This window comes from Bombus affinis, chromosome 1 (genome assembly GCF_024516045.1).
Source record: "Bombus affinis isolate iyBomAffi1 chromosome 1, iyBomAffi1.2, whole genome shotgun sequence".
NCBI classification, from domain to species: domain Eukaryota; kingdom Metazoa; phylum Arthropoda; class Insecta; order Hymenoptera; family Apidae; genus Bombus; species Bombus affinis.
The window spans coordinates 5477332-5499528 of NC_066344.1; the positions used below are offsets into that span (position 1 = coordinate 5477332).

The 22197-nt window shown below is 33.2% G+C and overlaps 4 protein-coding genes across 6 annotated transcripts; 1 reads left to right on the forward strand and 3 right to left on the reverse strand.

Annotated features, from left to right (window-relative positions):
- Window positions 1-14: 14 nt before the first annotated feature.
- LOC126915325 (facilitated trehalose transporter Tret1-like) lies at window positions 15-8857 on the reverse strand. The gene is made up of 5 exons (XM_050719909.1): window positions 8768-8857; window positions 4380-4453; window positions 2663-2798; window positions 1258-1688; window positions 15-944 (listed from the first exon to the last, which is right to left on the reverse strand). Exons 3-5 carry the CDS (start codon window positions 2766-2768, stop codon window positions 42-44), a joined length of 1440 nt encoding a protein of 479 aa, XP_050575866.1. The 5' UTR covers window positions 2769-2798; window positions 4380-4453; window positions 8768-8857; the 3' UTR covers window positions 15-41.
- LOC126915431 (globin) lies at window positions 4945-15091 on the forward strand. 3 transcript variants are annotated; one of them, XR_007710195.1, is made up of 7 exons: window positions 4945-5121; window positions 5389-5583; window positions 6521-6746; window positions 7331-10824; window positions 10901-11121; window positions 11369-11594; window positions 13810-15091. XR_007710195.1 is itself a non-coding variant. In XM_050720115.1 (4 exons), the coding sequence occupies exons 2-4, from the start codon at window positions 10967-10969 to the stop codon at window positions 13942-13944; spliced, it is 516 nt and encodes a 171-aa protein (XP_050576072.1). In that variant the 5' UTR covers window positions 10587-10824; window positions 10901-10966; the 3' UTR covers window positions 13945-15091. The 3 variants fall into 3 exon arrangements, 1 of the variants encoding a protein (XP_050576072.1); XR_007710194.1 differs by having other exon boundaries at window positions 4954-5155; XM_050720115.1 differs by lacking the exons at window positions 4945-5121; window positions 5389-5583; window positions 6521-6746 and having other exon boundaries at window positions 10587-10824.
- A 202-nt stretch (window positions 15092-15293) lies between these two features.
- LOC126915471 (uncharacterized) lies at window positions 15294-16989 on the reverse strand. Its single transcript, XM_050720189.1, has 2 exons — window positions 16720-16989; window positions 15294-15556 (listed from the first exon to the last, which is right to left on the reverse strand). Exons 1-2 carry the CDS (start codon window positions 16925-16927, stop codon window positions 15318-15320), a joined length of 447 nt encoding a protein of 148 aa, XP_050576146.1. The 5' UTR covers window positions 16928-16989; the 3' UTR covers window positions 15294-15317.
- Window positions 16990-18045: 1056 nt separating this feature from the next.
- On the reverse strand, window positions 18046-21649 carry LOC126915421 (uncharacterized). Its single transcript, XM_050720097.1, has 4 exons — window positions 21359-21649; window positions 20056-20150; window positions 19847-19988; window positions 18046-18356 (listed from the first exon to the last, which is right to left on the reverse strand). The coding sequence occupies exons 1-4, from the start codon at window positions 21412-21414 to the stop codon at window positions 18125-18127; spliced, it is 525 nt and encodes a 174-aa protein (XP_050576054.1). The 5' UTR covers window positions 21415-21649; the 3' UTR covers window positions 18046-18124.
- Window positions 21650-22197: the final 548 nt, after the last annotated feature.

Here is a 22197-nt window from a genome sequence, read left to right on the forward strand (position 1 = left end):
AATCACAGAAGAAGTTTAAATAAATAGAATGCATAGGTTTTTTATTTCGTTTCCTCTTCTCCATCTTCCGTCTTATTCGATTGTTTAGCTGTGCTTTTATTTAAAATTTGCTGAATCTGTGCGAAAGTCTTTCGTGACGTTTCCGGCATGATGACGGACGCAGTGATAGCAATTATAAGTTCGATACTAGCAAAGGCGAGAAATATTACGTGATTTCCAACATGATCTGATACGAGTTGGTAACATTTGCCTACAATTATGCCGAGTACGGATCCGTAAATATTAATGACCATGGTTGCCCAATTTTTCATGTCTATTGAAAAAATCTCCGAGGTGATGATCGCTGGAATCGAGGCTAGACCAAATGCGACGCTAACAATGTAAACTATGAGCGCTACCAATGGTACCAAAGAGAAGCTATGAACGTCCATATCTATTTTCTCAAGCAAGAAATACACTCCAATGACGATAAGACATAGCGAACTACCGTACGACGATATTAGGAAAACAGGTTTCCTACCGAGTTTGTCGACCACACACGAAGACGCTAAGGATGTAATCATAGATATCGCACTTATTATCAGAAGAATGAAATTATCATCGAAATTTGTATGGAAACTTTGAACCAAAGTGCTGGCATAGGATAAAACGCCCATATATCCGGAAAATTGTTGACCCGCAAGTAACAATAACACGAGGAAAAGCGCTTTTCTGTGTGCCTTCACCACGAATAATTCCTTGTAGCTACCATGTCTTTCCGCTTCTACCGATTTCTTCATCTCCTCTATCTCGTCATTATTGTCATTCTTACGTCTTAGCCATGACATGGTTAACGCGGCACATTTTTCCTTCTTTTTCATTAAGTAATAATAGGGCGATTCCGGTATCCATATAGCAGTTAACATAAATATAGCTATTGGTGCTATATTCATCAATGCGAACGTCTGAAACAAGTGTAAAATACAATATATATATGTTGTCTCGTTTGTGATTACTCTTAAGTTGAAATATGTAATATCTATCGATTTTTATCGTTATCGTAGAATTTGATCACTGATTCTTTTCAAAATTTTTATCAATGTTTATGAATACAAATTTACAAACATTTATATTTCTCTTTTCCGTTATTTTCTGTATTCGTAGATTTCATCTACTTAAGACGATAAAGTCATATTTTCGCGTGATTATTATTTTAACAATTTGTTTTGATACCATAATGATTTCATAACCTTTTAGTCGAAAATCTGAAACAATTACCCTTTTATCCACTCGAGGACCAACTCCGTATACGAAAATATATCCCAAATGAAGCATCACAGGCATCATCGAGCTGCACACTCCTCTAATTTTTGTCTCTACCAGTTCTCCGATATACAGTGGGACTGCGGCGTATAAGACACCGATCGATATACCAGCGCAGAATCTTGCCACGAAAAGATACGTCCAGGATTTTTCAAAATACGTGAGTACCCAACAGGCGATAAATGGCACGCTCGTTGCATAGATGAGCCATTTCCTGCCGATGCGATTTAGCAGTAATCCAGATAGAATAGGTCCGAAGACGGCACCAATATTCAACGCAACAACTACCCAGCCTGCATTGTCGACATTTTCTAGGTCTTCGTATTGTTCTACAGCAATTGCTGACCAAGAGAAACATACTCCAGAAGCCAGTAGTGTTAGGTTGACTTAAAGAAAATGAAAACAAAAGATATATATTATATTTCTCGACTACATTCAGATTACACTAATTGAGAGGCTCAGTGGAAAAATGGTATAAGTGCATTGCTTTCTTTTTCCAAAAAGAAGATAACAAGTAGAAAATGATCCAAGCCCTTATAAATATCTAGGGTGTTTTAATACACAGTTTTGCCAAATTGAAGATTTTATCACTCGTACCATCTTTCCTGTAAACCTCTCGATTATGCAAAAAAATTATGTCCATTTCCATTTCAAGGTGACCTTCAAAGTATACTACAATTTTATACTAATTTTCATCAAGACCTTCATGGACTGTACGGATATATTTAAATGAACTAGAAATAAAGGAGGTCGAAGTTTTGAAGAATTTAACGAGATCGTTATTCTATCGATAGTTAATTCTTAACTACGTAATTATCTCATTCATTTGTGCTATTGAGAAAACTTGTGACATATTGTAGTGTATAATGATAATGATAATGATTATTATTAAGAAGCAAAGTTCGACAGGTTTTTCATGAAATGTGATAAATAGCGTTCCTTTTGGCGTGATTAGAATCATCGGACACTACTTTTTCATGGAAATTGCTTCATATGCAAGATATATTCAGAATGTGCACATATACAGCAGAAAATTGGTATAAATTTAAGATCCAAGATTCGAAAATCTTCCGGAAGCTGCATATTTTCATCGTCTCTGATTGCTAAATAATATGAAATTAACGACAATATTACGATTGTATAGCTAAACGTATACCTATATTCACTATTATTATGTTAATAGACTATCATACAAGTACAAAAATTCTGTCGATATTTTTATTGATCCTTTATTGAATTCTATCGATGAACGATGGTAATCGGTAACACTAAAGTGGAGAGAAATTTGTCGAATCATTTATTGCTTAAAATTGACAAAATTTTTCCACTCGTTCTATATGTTGTAATAAACGATATTTACCTACAATGCTTGATATTAATTGTAAATAAATTCTACTCTTGACGGGTTTGACTTTCTCGTTGGCACCACCGTCTACTTTTTCTAAATCGACTTCTATATCCGTCATGCTCGTTGCTTCTGACTTTGTTTTTCTTATCTGCAAAACAAAACTTCTCATTATTTTATGCAACTTGAAATTCGATTCAATCGCTAGCAATATAAAACAGTACAAATCGGCCGAATCGACGATTTTCCCTTGCATGGAAGGCGACATATTTCGAAATGATTATGTGGCACGTCTAGCTTGTATCTTTTTCTTATTGTACGTGAATCTCATGCGAAACAATTAAAATGATGTCGCAATTTTGCCACCTGACAGGTGCACATCAATCCATATTTGTCACGAGGAAGATGCTTATCAATCACAGCACGTTCCATCATAATAGGAGAAACAACGTAGCCAAGATTTATCATGTCGTTTTGAGAATCCTTAATTTCTTGTTTGTACTAGACATGTGTCAAAGGTTTAAACGAAACGATCATTTTGTCGTCATTTAACAAAACACTTTTTAGCCTCTTGACTTTCTGACATTTATCGAAATGTATAACTCTCTGCATTTTATATGAAAATTCCATGAGAGCTTTAAACGATTAGGTTTGTCTAATATATGTCGTAGAGTGATGTCAGTGGGAAAAATTATGATCAGGATTATACAGGATCATCCACCTAAATTGGAATCCGCACACGTGAAAACAGATGAGAACGGCAACGGTGTAACATGTACATGTGATGATAGGCGGGAACACGAAGTGGTTTAGTTGTCGCCACATAACTTTAAATTTGACGTCACAAGTGGTGGAGAAGACGATCGCCTTTCTCTATACTCTGTATCATAAAGAGAAGCGAGCATTCATCTTCCTGCGTGCTCACGAAGCTTTTGTGTAAGCAAACGTACCCACACCATAACTTTCGATCTTCTTCCTACTTTGTTCAGTATTTTCCATTGTTAACATATTAGATATTTTCTCCTATGCGTTGCAATTTAAAGGTAACGATGACATTCGACAAGTTAGCCGCTGTTATCTGACTTTGGACTGCTCTGCTACGAATAGAAGCAAGGAAAGTAAATAAGTCCTTTCAACAAAGGGAAGCGTACGACAAAACACCCCAGAGAATTCATATTTAGAGAAACTAGTTTTAAAATGGTTAAAGATTTTAGTTTAGAAATTAATTTGAATACAACTATGTTTATAACTCTATATTTCTAGCGACAGCTCATAGATGGCAGATGTATCGACACATGATTTGGTAGTGAGAGTACATGTTACATTGTTGCCATTCTTACCTGTTTTTGCAGACTCAGGTTCCAATTTAAATGAATGATCCTGAAGGAACCTCGTCCACTAACGTCTCGGTTCATCTCGATGTTTTTCTTTTTGTTTTACGTTATATTATATTATGTTGTGCTATGTTATATCATTGGCTCGTTCTTAGACTGGCAATGAATCGCGTCTGTATCACAGAATAATATTCCTAATGAATTTTAAAGTACGTTCTCTTGGTGTGAGTATTTCAAGTCGTTTGGAATGTTTCTGTCATAATTTCTTATGCTTGTAATTGTCGTGTTTATCATTTTCCTAATCTCCTGTAACAAGCCTTCTTGTATAAGTATGTATGTGTATTCTGTTCCTCGATTTTTAATTTCTTAATTCTTTTTATTTATTTCTTCTGTCGTACCCTTAAGATATTCGTAATAAGTAGTGAATCTTCGTGCCAATTCACGTTCTTATTCGCAACCGAAAAAGCAGAACCTATATAGAGTTATAAAGAGTATTTTACTTAGGTTAGATAACTTTTTCTAGATAGTAAAAAAGAAAAACGAATATCGATGAAAGGGATGCATTAGAAGCAGTGCAGGGATATCAAAGGCAAAAAGGATACAGAAAGCAAAAAAGAAGCGTGTACAAGGAACATTTATTTGGCGGAACAACTGGCGCATGTATCGTCGATGCATTGCGGCAACGTGTAGCGCAAGGTTAATCGATTAAAAGTAACGAGTTTACCATATCGAGATAACTCGATATGAATTAATTAACCGGATGCCGGTGGCACGATCGTAAATCAATTTAGGGGCTAACGAAGTAGGAGCATTCGTCGCGGTCGTCGTCACCAAGCCACTTGCAGCAAGGATCGAACGATCGAACGTTATTGGTGTTCGGTGAACGAGCGAGGAGTTCAGTGACCATAAGCGTTAACTAGTCGAATCGGTTAACCGACTTAACCAGTTGGTTGCAGATCGTGTAAAGAGGTTTAATTCTTTAATCATTTAACCGCGTGGTATTAGTAGTACATAGCGACGATCAAGCGGAGGGGGTGGATTTAAAATAGCATTAGATACATAGGCAGTGCCGTCAGTCGGACTCGAAGAACGAGTAGTCGTCGTCCAACCGTGTCAGCGATTGAGCGAATTGAAACGACAGTACGTGGCACGTGACATATCATACAGAATTACGGTAATTGTGCACCGCTTGCACGCTGATAACCGGCGATCATGACGTGATCTAGACATCGAATCGATTTATTCAACGTGCATTCAGACCCTCTGTCACGTTCTTATTTTCATTTTTCATTCATCGTTCCTTCGTTCCACGAAATGTCATATCGTGGAATCGCGTACCATTTCACCACTTATACAGTGGTTCCTTTCGATTCGGGAAACGAAAATCATTATCCTCTTTCTGCGAAGGGTTTCGTTCTTTTTCGACGATATCTGGCCACCGAACATGGGAACGTTCCTTCGTTTTTTCGGATTCTCGTCATCGGACGATAACAGAATCGATGAAGCTACAGGGTTGACGGAGAAACAGAAGAAATTAGTGCAGAACACGTGGGCCGTTATCAGAAAGGACGAGGTGGCTTCCGGGATTGCCGTGATGACCACGTAAGTGATATATATATATATATATCTTTAGTCAACTGTTGCGAATCCAAGAAAGCGAAGAAGATACATTTAGGAAAACTACTGAATCGATAAAAAGATAGCTGAATAAATAGCGTGTTGACTATAGTTTATGTTTATCTGTAAGCCTGTTGCGTTCACATTTTTCTTTTTTTTGTTTTTTTTTTAAATTATCGATAACCTCCGTCAAGAGATAAACTATCAAAAATATTCGCATTATGTTTTATGCCATTTCTTTCTTTTTCTCGTTTTAATTTCGATACAAAATATTTGTATAACTCTATTAATCGTTCGAGTTAAACGATTTTAACTTTCAGCTTGTTTGATCTGGCTTATCTCAAGGAATCCCAATGCTACGCATTTATTTTAGTTTTATTTCATCTTCTTAATTCCTGTTTTTTTTTTTTTTTTTATAAAACTTTGTGCAGTTTGTAACACTTGTTCTAATAAATGCAAACAAAAACCAGCGTTAATAACACGCTATTAGGATAATATGTTAATTCTCTGACATAAATATCGATAAATTGTTTCTTCAAGCAGCAGATAAGTTCGACAGACATTTCTTTAAAATTACGAATGCAATAAGCGAGAAACGTAATAATTCACATCTGCTGCGTCTTATATAATATTCAATCTGTTAGCGATCAATTTCATATGAAGAATGTCGTTGCACTTGATTTTGCCAACCTCCGGAACATAAAAAAGATATTAATAACTTATTTATTCTTAATTATTCCATATAGAAATGCTGCTTCTTTTTAGCCATCGAGCGACATAAAGGTGGGAAAACCGATAAAAATGGATATGATAAATCTATCATATGTTTCCTACGTAATTTTCATATAGTGCTTATAAAATTTAACGTCGATTTGAACATTTTGACGATGACGAAACTCGACTGTCTGGTAATTCTTTTCAGATTCTTTAAAACATATCCAGAATATCAGCGATATTTTAGCGCTTTCGCGGACGTTCCGTTCGACGAATTGCCGGCTAATAAACGGTTTCAAGCTCATTGTGTCAGCGTAATTACGGCCTTAAATAGTGTTATCGATTCCTTGCACGACCCAGGATTAATGGAGGCGAGCCTAATCAGCTTGGGCGAGAGGCATAAAAGACGTGGCCAAACGAAAGAAGAATTTGAGGTACGAGTACGAATATAACAGTAAAAAATCCAACGCAGTTCTGCTCGTGCCGTTTAGGAGCGAAAGGAACTACTTATTGATTTTTATTACGATCGAAAACTTTCATTAAGATAGACGAAACATCCGTTCTTAACACGTTCACTGCCACGGTAATCGTCGGTGACTCACGTTAATAAATTTTTTACAATGATTAAAATAAGATAAATTTCACGGAAATTAAAAAATTTTCAATAACGTGAACTACTTAGATAAGATTGTAAGGGAATAAGCGCGTAGATACAATATCGTATTTTACGAAAATTAAATGTTACAAAGTAGTATATTTTAAACTATTGCGGTTTACAAAGCGAGATACTGTATAAAATTCGCCTGGCGGTTAACGTGCTAATGACGAACGTTTCTCTCGCTGTACAAAACTCCGCTACACAATTCTCAGAACTATAATTGTACGTGGTAAACGATAAACTGTTATTTATCGCTTATCAAAATTTTATTAGTAGAATAAATCTGATTTATAAAAATTTGTTGAAAAAAACCAACGGACGATAAAGACGATTTATCGTATGTTTGATTTCGATTTTTAGAATTTGAAAGGAGTAGTGTTGAAAGTGCTTTCTCAAGCACTAGGGAAACAATACACACCGGAAGTGGCCGAGGCGTGGAGCAAAACCTTGGACGGGGTATTTGCGAAGATATATCAGGTTTTCTCTTCTTGAAGGACGAAACGATTGAACGCACTAGAAAAAGATGAATCTCGTTGATATAATTAACTCTAAATAACGAATCTCCATAATAGTTGTTAAGAATTAAATGTTGTAAATAAAATGCACTGTTTTACATGTTTGCACAGTTACGATCACTAGAGCTACATTGGACGAAAATGGAAGAAAATGTTCCACAAATTATCCGTGAATATCGAACAGAAATATATACGTTTATATCTTCAACACTTAATAGATTTTTGCGCACACTAATGTTAACGTATCGTATAATGCATGTATATATGGACATGGTTTTATATCATTTTATTATTTTCGACTTTATGTAACGCATGTTGAACCTTTCAATATTTGAATTAAAGTTGCACGTCAATTTATTAGACCAAAATGTATAAATCTTTTATTTCACTTTTTCTTCTTTCACGTTCTTCCATTTCTTTTGTTTTCGTTTTATTTTATCCGTTCACCCGATAGATATAATGCAATTGTACTTATTACGCAATGAGTCTGTAAATTTAGATATTATTTATGTTTTAAATTACAAAATTCTATTTGACAGTAGGAGAATTATAATTTTTCGACTTTTGATTTCTCGAAGATTATAATTTTTTAAACACGCAACGATTCCAAAGGAAATATGCAAGATATTTCTTTTTTTGTGTATGTCACGTTATGTACGATGAATATATCTTTCGTGTTATCAAGTAATTTTCGGGGATTTGCAAGTATGTTTAGTACAGTCTGTTATACCATTAAAGATCATGGAATTACCATCTTTCTCATTATCACTTCCAGAACATAACCGTATTTCAATTTACGTCTCTTCTTCGAAAACAAGATTTATCGTTCGGTACCATAAGTCGTGTTTCTTCAATAAATATTCCAGAAAGAGCAATTCGATTAACAGGTGATTGAGCGTGGCCGATCATAGCGGAAGACAATTAAACTAAGTACGAATTGTGTCATAATACTTGTACGATGCCGATCTAACCAGGCGGGACGCGTATTTTTCGCGTGCAATCAAAAGCACTGAATTCCAGGATAAGTAGAGGGGTCAAGTGTCATCTAGAGTTCTATAGAAGACTATTCACATTTACATTACAAGCGAAGCGCACCGTTTGTAGAAGAAGAAGAAGAAGGTGGAACGCTGCACAAGTTTCACATCCGTCCAACATTGCAATTCAATATTAAACATTACAGAACGTGTTGAAACGAAAATACCATGGAAGCGAAACGCTATTGGAAGTATACGAAGAGACGCACGATCACTCGAAAATGTTAATGTAAGAAATAATTACTCACCTGTTACAAAATATCGTAAATAAAACAATATATAACTTGTTAAGGGTTGCAGAGACTGGTCACTATTAAAACATTGGTGTAATTCTGGGACACGTTAAACATCTGATACTACCTGCTACGATCTATCCACTTTATAAACTTTCTCGATTACTCAAAATCAGATAAGGATATTTTTTCATACAAGAAGCAACGACCATCTTCACAGAGTTGTATATTCGCGATATCAATTGGTTTCCCTTTTCCAGCGTTTACATCATTGTCTATAATATGTATGATAGATATAATCTACAATAAAATTATCAATTACTTTTTGCCTAGATAATATTGTTTATTATAGTAGAATGCGCTGTTTCACTGTATCGTTATACTCAGTAGTATTATCAGTAATATTTTATATACTACGTTAATTTTTATATTAATAATCTATCATTATCTATCAGATATAATTCTTGGATAGATGACATCGTCTTCAATGTTAGACATTCTTATCTCGAATGAAATCGCCTTAAAAACTATCATTCCCTAGGGTAATTCATCGATATGGGTAGTAATTTAATGAGACTTTTTGTAAAACGAGAATATTCCTTTTTGTTATTTTCCATAGGTAGGATTAATTATTAAACAGAAAAGCTGTAAATATCAATAAAAGTTTGAAGAAATTGAAATATTTAACTGTTTTTCAATGGCGATTGTCGCGTCATAAATCATAAGCCTATATAATTTTACAAAATTAATTAATTCTTAAATTATATTCTTATAATAATTAGATATTTCCAGGTCAACCATATCAGTTATTGCTATATATTCTTTTCCATTAGGTATATACGATATATCTTAAAAAGTTACTTGCTAGAGATTTCTTGTTACTTGCTAACTTTATGCTTTTATAACTATAACTTCGTTCTTCCAAGTCAGGAAGACTTAAACGGAAAAATCAATATATACGTTTCAGCATAAAATTAGTGTACGTAATTCATTTGCTTGCAGATTTAAATAAAACCACTTCCTTATTCAGGAAGAATTATAGTTGAATTTTCTGAATGTTCAATTTAATAATTGCTCAGATTGTGCTGCAGCCAATAATGCATGATAGTTATATCATTGAACAAGGCGTACTACTTTTATTCTATTATTAAGTATAATAGTATATAAGCAATATATTAGCGTCCTCAAAGCAGTTCTTCTATTTATACGTAGCATTGAAATTAATTTGATTTAAAAAAATGTTATTTTATTTTATCTTATCCTGATACCGAAGTATAAGCAAATACGAGAAATTACTGAAATTGTTAATTTAATTAATTGTAAGACTGTAATGGAATCAAAACGCAATTCAGTGCATATAGAACATATATGTCGTTAATATTAATTAATATTGATACTAATATTTGTTACATAATAGTATAGTTATATAATAGCGTATTAAATTTGTTATGTAATAGGTATTAAAACGTTCATAATTATTAGGACTATCGCCAAATTATTATTATCGTTATATTTAGCACAATCTCATACAATACGTTTATTTTATAAATTCCACGGGTACTTCAATAAATTTTAATATAATATTTTTTACATATACTTTTAACAGTCCTTATACATTTTCTATAAACGCTAGTCATTTATATTAAAAGAAATAGCTCTAAAGCTATTAGCTCTTAAGGTATTTTTTAAAATATTTCGGTATTTGCACAGAATAGCATTTTTCTTTGATGTGATTGTCAATTACAAAATCGTACGTGAGAAATTGAAAGTTGGTTCCTGCTATTTTTACCTTTAACGATCATTATCAGTGGGCTAGTCCACTTAAAGCAACATGTACTTCGGCCCAAAGAACAGTCGTTTTCGAGTTACCGTTACGCAAGCAACTCTTCCAGTCATCAGTAGAAATAAACGAATACATATTATCAGTATCTTCATCTATCTGCATAATCACAGGCAAAAAAAAGACGAAGTAGTACGTTACTTGATTTTTATTAGTAGCAATTTATTACTAGCAATATTCCAGTCAACGTATACATGTGACACGTGTAGTGTTATAGTATACAATTTTGAAGGTACAATAAATACTCGCTATAATAAATCAATTATACCATAATAATGAAGTTATAATACAATAAATTCCAACTACAGTGTGTTGATAGAAAGATCATAAACAGACTAAGTTGATAACAAAGGAAGTACCAGGCACCTTTTAAAATGGGCTCTGTGCTAACCTATTTTCTCGGCAATCCAGACGATGACGTTGTAGATCCGAAACTTGGTTTGACTAATAAAGAAAAGAGAATTATAAGAGAAACATGGGGTGTATTGCGTGCTAATTCCGTAAAAGTTGGCGTAGATATTATGATAAGGTAAGACAATGTATATAAATACGAATTGCATCATTTTTTTTTTTGGCGTTAATTATGTAATGTTGTAACATTTTGCAATACTTGTTAGAGTCGAAATTCAATCACTATGTTAACGATAAGATAAAATATTGATCGTCGAAATATTAATACTACCATATAAGAGATAATGTGATACAATGTTAATATGGAAACTCATGTGCGATGAAGCGTGTGTCACTTATAGGTATACGGGATTATTTTGTTTCAGTTACTTCAAAAGATTTCCTCAGCATCATAGAGCTTTCCCTCCGTTTAAGGATATTCCGGCAGATGATTTATTAGATAATAAAAAGTTTCATGCTCATTGTCAGGGTATTATGAGTACATTGAACGATGCGATCGATGCTTTGGATGATGTTGACTTAATGAATGCGATATTGCATACCACTGGCAAGAGACACGGACGACGTGGTCAGGGGAGACAAGAGTTTATTGTAAGTCTGTCTTATTTTTAACTACTATATGTCCGATTAAGCTTTTTATTCTTAATCTTATTAACGTTACTTGCGTAACTTATGAATCTTCTCATTAATAATTTATCTATTAAATGTAATTGGTGAAATAGTTATCATATCATTATTAAATAACATAGAGATTAACGCGTGATAATAACGAAGAATAAATTAAATTTTTGGGATAATGAAATAATTAAAATTATTCAAACAATTATTATCTTTGTGTAGAGTGTCCGTGTACTAAGATCAAAAACACAATTTTTTTTTAATTTACCTCTTGAAATTTTTAATAAGCGCATGATATAGTGCAATGTACTATAAATATTCTTCTTGAGCTATACGTGTATCTTAATTTTAATTCCAAATATATTGCCGTTCGATATTGCGAAAATATTTCTCTTACAATGTTATCGTTATGTATCCGATATAAAGACTCGATTAGATTAATTGCGCAAATTGATAGTCGTCGATGTTCCTTCGGTAGAGACAAACCTTAAAGTCATCATTTATCGCTGAATATCGTGTGACATCATTATCGCTATACGTATACGTAACAGCAAAGGTATGGGTGATCAATAGAAGATGATAGAATCAATCACAATTTGATTTATTCGTCGATATTAGCATTTTCTGTTAAAATTTTAATTTTGAGTTTGATTAACTTTTATCTTTGTCACATAGGATGCGATAATACGGAATAATTACTCCTTCTTTGATATGATAATTCTTCTTTCTCCTAAGTATATTCCTCATTTTGCTTTTTTTAAGTATGCAAGCTATTAACTATTAAAAACAAATTAGTCTATCGCTACATCGAAAAATGATAAAATATTATTACTATTAACTGTAAGAAATGGGAGGAAAATATCGGACCCTACAATCCGCGCTATCGTTCGCTAAGACCGCTACTTGAAATGCATTGAAACTGAAACGACGTTGACGAAACATTTTTCTACAAGGTCAAAACTTGCAACCGAAAGTCGTGAATGATTTTAACATGCATCAACGATAGCTTGCAGACTTCCGGATATTAAGATGTGACGAGCAAGGTTGTTCGCGTTGATAATGATAGCTTCAAGACCAAGACTGACGTTGTATCGACAACCGAAGTAAGATAGAACGTTAAGCGTTTTCAAATAGAAATAATTCAATATCGATTATTTCTTCAATCATTTAATATTAATAATATAATATCATGCATTAATACATTAATAAATTTTGTTATAGATAATTTTCTAATTATTAGGTACCATATCAATTAGTTGATTAGATATCGAAGATTTTTAGATCCTACAAATCGATAATTGTTGTCAACGAATTTAATACTGCAGAGTATAAAAGGTGATAGGTTATTGGTAACGCCTTTAAGACGAAAGATATTATCAATACTCTCGTCAAGGTTAACATAGCGAGGTTAACGTGTTTCAATCTTCAAGTATTATAGAATTACAGAGTATTGCGATGATTCTTGAATTGTGCCAGTAAATATTGCAGTTTGTAGATAATAAGATTTAGTGATTTGAATCTGTATAATCGATGTAATATAACAAGCTTAGAGTTTAAAGTTTGATCTTTTCTTCAAAATGATTAACGATAAGAGCTATTTTTGATCTAACTGTATCTTTTTGTCGTTAACAAATTTAAGGTTAAGAAAAAAGAATGAAATGATTGTTATGTATATGCGTCAATATTTTGATAGAGATTCTACTAAAACATTAAACTTAAAAGTATCTCGAATAGCAAAATTATTAGAAATTAAATTTATTATACCTTAAAAAATCAAAAATTAAAATGAGATCGTGATTCAGACACAAAAATGTGAATAATGTAGGATATCGCCTTTACTGTTGTTATTTTTATATTCAGAGGTAGGATCACAATATTTATTACAATATTGCACGCATAAATCTATCAGACCGTTCTGAGCCGAAAACACCTTTATTGCACAAGCTTACATAGACTAGGGAAAAAAACAAAGGAGCATCTAAAAATATCTATCGAGTCTATCGACTGCATCTAGAACAATCTTCTAGTTACTGCCTTTTGTAACTAGCGCATCCGCGAGTGGAGGGCGCGCACGAACTCGCGTTGTCATTTTCAACATTTACATTATCTTACAAATGTTTCGTACATGTTCTATATTATTATTATTTATTACTCGATCGTTACATACTATCATCATGTTACATTTCAGGATTTGAAAGGAGTGGTGTTGGACGCAATGAGGGGCGCGTTTGGATCGAAATTTACCACCGAAGTAGAAGTTGCTTGGGACAAAGCGATCGATGTCTTATTTTCAAAAATATTCGAAGGCGAAGATATGATATAGCAAGTGTATAACCACTAAACGATTTTTTTTAATCAGCATCCGTATCGCTATCGCTATCTAGATGTATATAATCAGTAGCTACACTGCTTGTTTCAGTAGTGTATTTCTTCTTTCTTCTTTCCCTTTGCACTTTATATTCTTCGTCTTCACTTTCCTGCTGCTTTAATTTTCTGTTAAGCACGGGCATATAAAGGGTGTATAAAAGAGAGTCGGGGAAAAGCTTTAGGAGCATATAATACTCTTGAGAACAAGGAAAAATGTCTTAATAAACATGGGTTGAAAAACCATTCGTTTCATAGTTATCGCTTAATGTATAAAAGTATAATATATAAGTAATCCAATAGTTGCTTCGTTAAATGTGTTGATACAACAAATCGAAAAGATTAGAAAAATGGCAGGATTGTCGTGTACTCAATTGTATGAAAAAATGTGGCGAAGTGTGCGTTGAATGAACGAGAGACATATTGATTATTGAGAAAAATATCTCGTAGCATTGAAATTAATACTTTTTCTACCCATGTTTATTAGGACTTTTTTTGTTTGTTTTCATGAGTATTACACTATGTCAAAATATTTTCCCCATTTTTTTGCACATCCTGTATATATATATATATTTGTGTAAAACGAAACAAATGGACAATTTTTGTTATTGGTATCTATAACACGGCAAAAATATGCGGAAAATGATAATCGAATAATAATCGTACTTGTACTTGGTTTTGCGAAAGTGCTGTCTGATCTTTTGTAATACTGTGTAACATATGAGTGTTAGTAGGGTTCCTAGTAGTCCTAATAAGGTTGCCATGAGAATAACATCGATTTGTAGCCAAGGATCTTCTTCTTCATGGCGTTTGAGTGATTCAAGCGTTACTGGATAACTGTGAAATTTGAAACGATAAATGCAAATGTACCGACAATTAAGACTGTTCATGACTATGATGCTTTTATTTTTAAAGAAACATTACATTTTATTAAATAGATATAGAGGTGATGGTTTTCATATTCATATTTTTAGAGGATGATACACTAAAAGTTCAAGATTGTAAAAGAATGTATAATTGATACTCTCAAGTTGATTGTAAAATACGAAAATAATTTCGGAATAGTATCTACTTAAAATAAAGTATAAAACTACATTATGATAGTATTATGGAGAGGATTTTTCTCCGGTCCTATTAAATGGAATTTTTATTTAGATGAAGAAAAAGAATTTCGTATTTATATTTTGTGAGACTTAAAGCATGTTTTATTTTATCGAAAGAAAAATTTGTTAAACCGATATGTTATACTCAAACCGTACCGTTATTTAAACGGTAATCGAAAAATTTCATCAAGATTATCGAGTCGTTTATCTTGATACGATTACACGCAACTTACGGCAATTCCGTTTCTTCTTTGACGAGTTCATCGAACGTGTTTGCCAGTGCCCTGTCGAGATCTTTCCCTATTTGCACGAACGAGGATTTTCCTAACCAATCTGCCAGATCATTTCGATTTATTTGACGAAGTCTGTGGGTTAAAATCTCATGAGTGTTTCCTTTGCCTTCAGCTGGAGAACTATTCCAGTGCAAAAGATGACGGATGCAAGGTATATCGTCGTCCACGTTACGTTCTTCCTCACAAGATTATCAATAGTATTATCAGCCATTAAAAACGAGTTATTATTTTTAATGGAAGAAATATAACACATATAATATTATTATATTTAGCATAATTATAATACTAATATCGTAATATATAGTAATATAGTAAATATAATAATTAATTAGTATTAGTATTATAATATAATATTAAATATACACAATATGCTGTTTTGGAGTAATCGTTATTGAAGTACTTTCAATTGACTCGAAATATAATTCAGAATTATCTCGGATTAAAAGAAGCAGATAGTTTATCGTAAATACGAACGTAGTCATAACTAGATTACAGATGTTTATGCAAATTTACGTCTTTATAAACACGACTAAAGAACTGAAACATAAGCAGAAGTTTGTATCACTCGCTAAATATTATAGCGAAATAAACTATACTATATCTACTTTGGATATTTTAAATACAGGGTGTCTCGGGTACTTACTTCGACGATAGATTCTGCACGTGAACAATAAAAAAAAGTTCGTATACCCCATTTGACCTACTTTTCGAGTTACGAGTTTTGACGAACTATATCTGCATTCCTTCACAAAAGATGTTGAAAATACCCTTCTTGCATTCGAACACAAGCCCAGCGACATTTTACCCATTGACCGTCTTACCCTTCCTATTTCTCCAGGTATCGTTTTGATTTTCTGGAAGCCTTGCTCGATTCTCTCGCGAAGTATTTCGACGCTGTCGACGGGCAAATTATTCCAACATAAAATTTGCTATAGCTCACAAACGCAGTCAAATAAGACACGCGTTTATACGAACTCTTTTTGTTGTTTTTACGTGTCCGATGCTACACGGCAGTATTCTCTGTATTTTTGGGTATTATATACATTCTACGTGGTTTCATATACGTACAAAATAAATAAATATTCACTTCACGATCTAGTTATTACGATCCCCCAACTAGAATCCCACCCAGAAGCAATAGAAAGAATCGAAGAAGTTAATAAGTAAATCTCGATTGAAATCATAGCTTATGTTTGTTGACGTGTCTATCAATCTCTTCATTATACCAGATGGATATAATTCAATTTTCCACTGATTTTACAATTACAATATATTTCTTCCAATAAGAAGAACTGATATGGTCGCTATTGTATTCTATTCGATCATCGACCTATTTACCAGCAGCTGCAAGATTGTTCGGTAGATCGTAAGTGATATAATGAAGCGCAGCTATCAAGCGTCGACACTCGAAAGGATTAAGACGTGCGGCTAAATATTCCAGCTCGTTTAAATTGACGTCGATCGTGCCGAGGACATCGTATCGCAATAGAATAACGATGAGGCTTAACCTTGTGGGCCACTCATGCGTCCTTGATAATTCTTTCATTGTGAGGTTCACGAAACGAAACGTCTCGAAACGGCGACATAAAATGATCGTCCTTTGCTTTGTTTCGCGAGAAATTAACTTCGGCGAATTTCACGGCTGACGGACTTCGGCGAGTTTCAAATAAGACGGCATCAACTCTGACGAATTTCGAATGATTCGCTCATCGTTCGGTAATTTGCAGCTGTTGAAGTTATACATGGTCGAGTGGCCAAATATATTTTATCAAATAGACACACAGCGACCCATGGAAATACCTGGATATTTAAAGAATCTTTTTATGGGCATATTATGCTAGTTGTACTAAAAAATTGTGAAATTTGGAATGTACCTGAAAATGTATAGATATAGAAGTTACAAAATATTTGTTGCAAGTATACATTTCGCAAAGACCGTGAAAGTATTTAAAAGGTCAATTATTAATTATATTAGTAAACTATGGTATTTAATGAGATCATCTTTAGTATTAATCGTATATTTAAAACCACTATTCTTGTTGTATGCTAAATTACGAGGTGTATGTTCGCAATAAACATCTTGTCGTCTCTACATATATCTTCTAACCAGCTCATATGACCGGTCTTTGTTCTGAACCTTAATAAAATTGTTTTTAATAATATGGACGACGGTTTGGTGAATTTCTATTGGCTCGGTAAACATTTTATAGTCCGTGAAACGATATCGTCGCGAAGCAGTTTCTGACATGCCGTACGCCGAAGAGAAGAAGACGCTGCTTGGAGAGGGGGGATCGCATGACCTCGTTATATGTATAGTGGCAGCGATTCTAAACAAAATACAATTCCAGCGTAGAAGGTCACCATTGCGTTGCGAATGGTCGTAAATTGTCTGTAGTTTATAAATATTTTCGACTCCTGTTTCCTTTTGTCATAGTGTAACGTTTCACGAACCTAAATCTTACTCGAGAAATGCTTTTGAAGAAAATCGCATGAAAATCCGTCCACTGGTTCTCGAGATCGTACAATGTGTATAAATTAGTTTCAAATTTGACCAATAATATAATTACGATTAAAATTTCAACAAATTGCGTATTGATGAGAACTTGTTATGGTAAACGTTCACGAGCCAGTGTACGATCGTAGCAAAGAAAAATTACACGCGTGAACGTTTAATGAGAGCTTTATACAACCCATGCAGGAGTCTTTTCATGTTTATCTTAAATGGTACATTTAATTACATATTTCATCTCTTCGGTCTTTTGGTGCTTTTCTTCCGTTTCTTCTTGTAACATCTGTAACAAGCCATCGGCTCTGGTTCTTCCGGTTCCTGTGGTACAGATGGAGGTGGCGCGGTGTTTTGCGTGGCTGTGTGCACCAATTCGTACGACGGAGGTCGTTTCCTTTTTATTCGTGGCTTTCGAATGAAGTAACTTCTAGACACATCCTCTATGTCATCTCCGATCGCGATAAATTTACTGATCAGAAAGCAATTATTACTCGATAAGTTCACTATGTAGAATATCTTCAAATAAGCGGTACAACTAGAGAAAGAGTAAATCTATATGAAAAACTAAATTCAAAATGTAGAGTAACAATTGTAGCTGCATAGGACTTTTCATTTTCGAATAAATCCACATTACGCGTTCATCGAGCATGCACGTCTTTGACAATAATTTGTTTGAACCATTAGAAAATATGCTATTACTATTATTATATTACTACTTCGTAGTAGCCGCTATTATTATTAGTGATACGCGTTTCATTAGTCGCCAGCCAAAAGTTGCAGCTGCAGCAATTAAATTTCGTTTACTGTCTCGTCTCGTTTGTCAGACTATATGCTATTTTAAACGAAAAAATTTATTTCTTCAACAAGATAGATTATCATCGTTACACTTTGATAAAAACATTGAATAAGTTAAAAATAGTTTGAATAATTTGTTATTAAATTATTAAATATTTACTCGCGTTAAATATTGAATCGCGTGAAATAGCTCAGTTATCATAATTTTCGGCCTTAACACTAATAGAATTTTCCTTGCGGTGACGCGTTAACTGTGTGAATCAGAATAAGTTAACAAGAAAATACGTTCACAAAAATATCGTAAGCGTGGCACAATAATGCTGGCAGAACAAAGGCGATAATTTCGAACAATCTTTCCATTAACAAAGGAAAAAGATTCTTTGTCAAAGAATACTTCTATTTCGTTGCTCATCCTTTGCTATCTAATGCGATAAGTTCAAATACCAATGTTGATATGTAAGCACGAGTAAAATCATATGTAGTACAGAGTGAAATCGTATTTAACGAATCTTTAGCATCGATCTATTGAAAAGTCAAGCTTGGTATAAGAAAATGATGCTCTACATTTTTCATTTGCCTTTTCATGTTCAGTGGATCGTGAAAGTATTTGAATATTTGCCATAGAAAACTTTGACGTATATGTGTATTATATGGATTGCATAAAATATTGTGAAATATTAGCATTTTAATACGACACGATTCTCATTATTGTACTGATAAAATTTAAGATCTAAATATGTACGTATACAGTAGTTACAAGTTATTTATTGCAAACATACAAATATATTAGCATATGGCAATAGTATAGCAATAGCATAGCGTTAACAATCAGGTCTCAGATATATGATTAGTGTTAAAGATAGTCCCATTAAATATTAAGGCTTATTAATATAACGTATAATCGATTGTTTAAATACTTTTATAATTTTCGTGAAATATATTTGCAGTAAATATCTTGCAGCTTCTACGCTACATTTTTAGAACTGTTCCAATCTTTACTACATAATCATGATGATTATAGGTTTTATTACAATAGTAATTTTAACGCATAATGATTTATAAAAGATTTTTACGAATGTTCTAATAGTTTCTTAGTATTTAGTATTACTCAGTATTGCCCGGAGCGTATCGATTTGAAGAACAAATTAGAATAATTATAATCACCCTTTCTTCTTCTTCCCTCGTATTCTATCGAATAGTTTCATCAGTCTGTTCCTTATAAGTAAAGTGCATAAACAAGATACGACTATGATTGAAGCGAGAACGATGCCTGCGCTGTGCAACGACAGTTTGATAGTAGTACGTCCTGCGAACGATCGTAATACATTAAGATTAAAGAGGAGTTATTACAGCCAAAATGTGACATTTATTACCGCTGATCTTCTGAATCATCTGCTCCGAGAGTTGAGGTTCTGTATTACTATCTTTCTCTTTCAGCGTGGCTGTTGTCGCGACTCCTTCGTATTCGCTGAGGAATGTTACAGAATGAAGAAGACAGCGTGATAAAATTAAATGAACGTCTGTATATCGTAGTATCGCAAAGGGTATTCTAAGAATGCGCGTAGTATTGTTTCTTGTAGTTTTATCGTCGTGCATCGCGAGTATATTTAGAAAAAATTTCGAAATAGTTTATCTGTAATTGTGATTTTCCGCGAAGAAAATATTATGGTATCGTTAGAATCCTTTAATTATCCATATATAATAATTATTGTCATATGACACGACGATAGGCGATACGATGAAAAATGAAAAATTTAAAAAGACACATTATATTCTCAGTTTTAGCATTCTTCCCTATTATGTATGTGCCAGTGATTATGAGAATGGCCTAAGTTATATATTCGAGATGTATCGTTTCGAGATATTTAAAGCTTTGCGTTTGACGTATGAGTTGAATTCTATTTAACGACGCAACAGCCAACTCAATGCAGTGGCTCGATATCTACTATTTACTTTGCAAGGATGGTTTCAAATTATTGTAATGTGGGTAGACTCATGGCAAAAATAAACGATAAAATCACTTTTCTTAGATTCTTGAACGTAGGCTATTTTTATAATCATCGGCACCGTATATATATGCGAATTTATATGAATATCGATTAGTATTCGACAAAGAAAAATGATGAAAAAGATACAAATTTTTAAACGAGTATTTTTAAAGAAATTTCTTTTACGATTGAACTCTTCATCTAAAAACAAAATCTAAGTACTCTTTCCTATATCCTCTAGTTTGCAAAATATTTCAAAAAATATGTTTTCAAATCCTAACTTTGAGAACTGTTTTCACCTCTTCCAAATGAACAACGAATTGTTCTTTTGCTGCGTAAAACTTTCATTGCTGAAGTCTTATTAGCGTTGACCGTACACAGTTTGGGAAGTTATTTGAAAATCTATATCTATTGCTGATGTGAACTCGTTTCTACTATTTACCAATTATCGATGTTATTCGGTAAAAATTCAATTATCTGATAAAATTATGTTTCACCGTTATAATCATTTATACGATTATCGCTGTTACATTTTATCATTTAATCTTATTGATCATTTTCACGAATTAATGTTAAATATTAAGAGTTATTCAATTTGAAAATTTGAGGAATTACGATGCATATCTTCTTAAAAACTACCCGAGTTATATCTAAAGCTTATTTTGTTTGTTAAACGACGATAACTCACTCCAAATCGTCCGCTTGGGCTTCGCGAATTACTTTCGGTGACTTGGAAGTTTTCATGCTAAGTTCTGCGAGACACGCGATTAAATCCCTCCTTCCGATGCGTTCAAGAAGACTGTTCAAGATCGGATACGTGTTCCTCGTAACCGTTCTTAATTGACAAACCCATTTCACTAGTCTTCGAAAGCAATTTTGTTCTCGAGCTAACTTTTGTATCTGTGCTTCCGATAGTTGAGCTGTTACAATATTTTATAACATCATCCGATACCTTTCACACTATATTTTTAATCGTTTGAAAACCTTATGAATATTAGAAAGGAATTTTTTACACTAAGTAATACGGACAAATTTAGTAATTAAGTAATCTTGATATTTGCTTATGATATTTACCAAAACCATATCACTTTCATTAGCTATATTTTCCATATTATTGTGTATATGTATAAATATTTCTTGGCAAATATTTTTTAGCAAATTAATAGAAAAAAAAATCGAGTATGAAATATTGATATGTAATATACGCATAGGCATAAGAAATTTCTGTACATTAGAAACGATTTATTAGTTGCAACCATACAACAAAAATATTTTATACGTATGAGATATATGTTGGGATTGTAATTAATTACATTTAAAAATAAGAGTTACTATTATAATATTTCTATTCCTCGGAAAAATGTATAAAAAGGTATACAGGGTATGGCGTTAATTCGCGAATGTGATATTTACTTACTATTAGAATCTAAGGACACAAGTTTCACACACTCTTCGGGCTTCAAATTTGACGCTAACAGCTGCAATTCTGGTACATCAACCTCGGTAATGATCTTCGCGAAGTAAAAA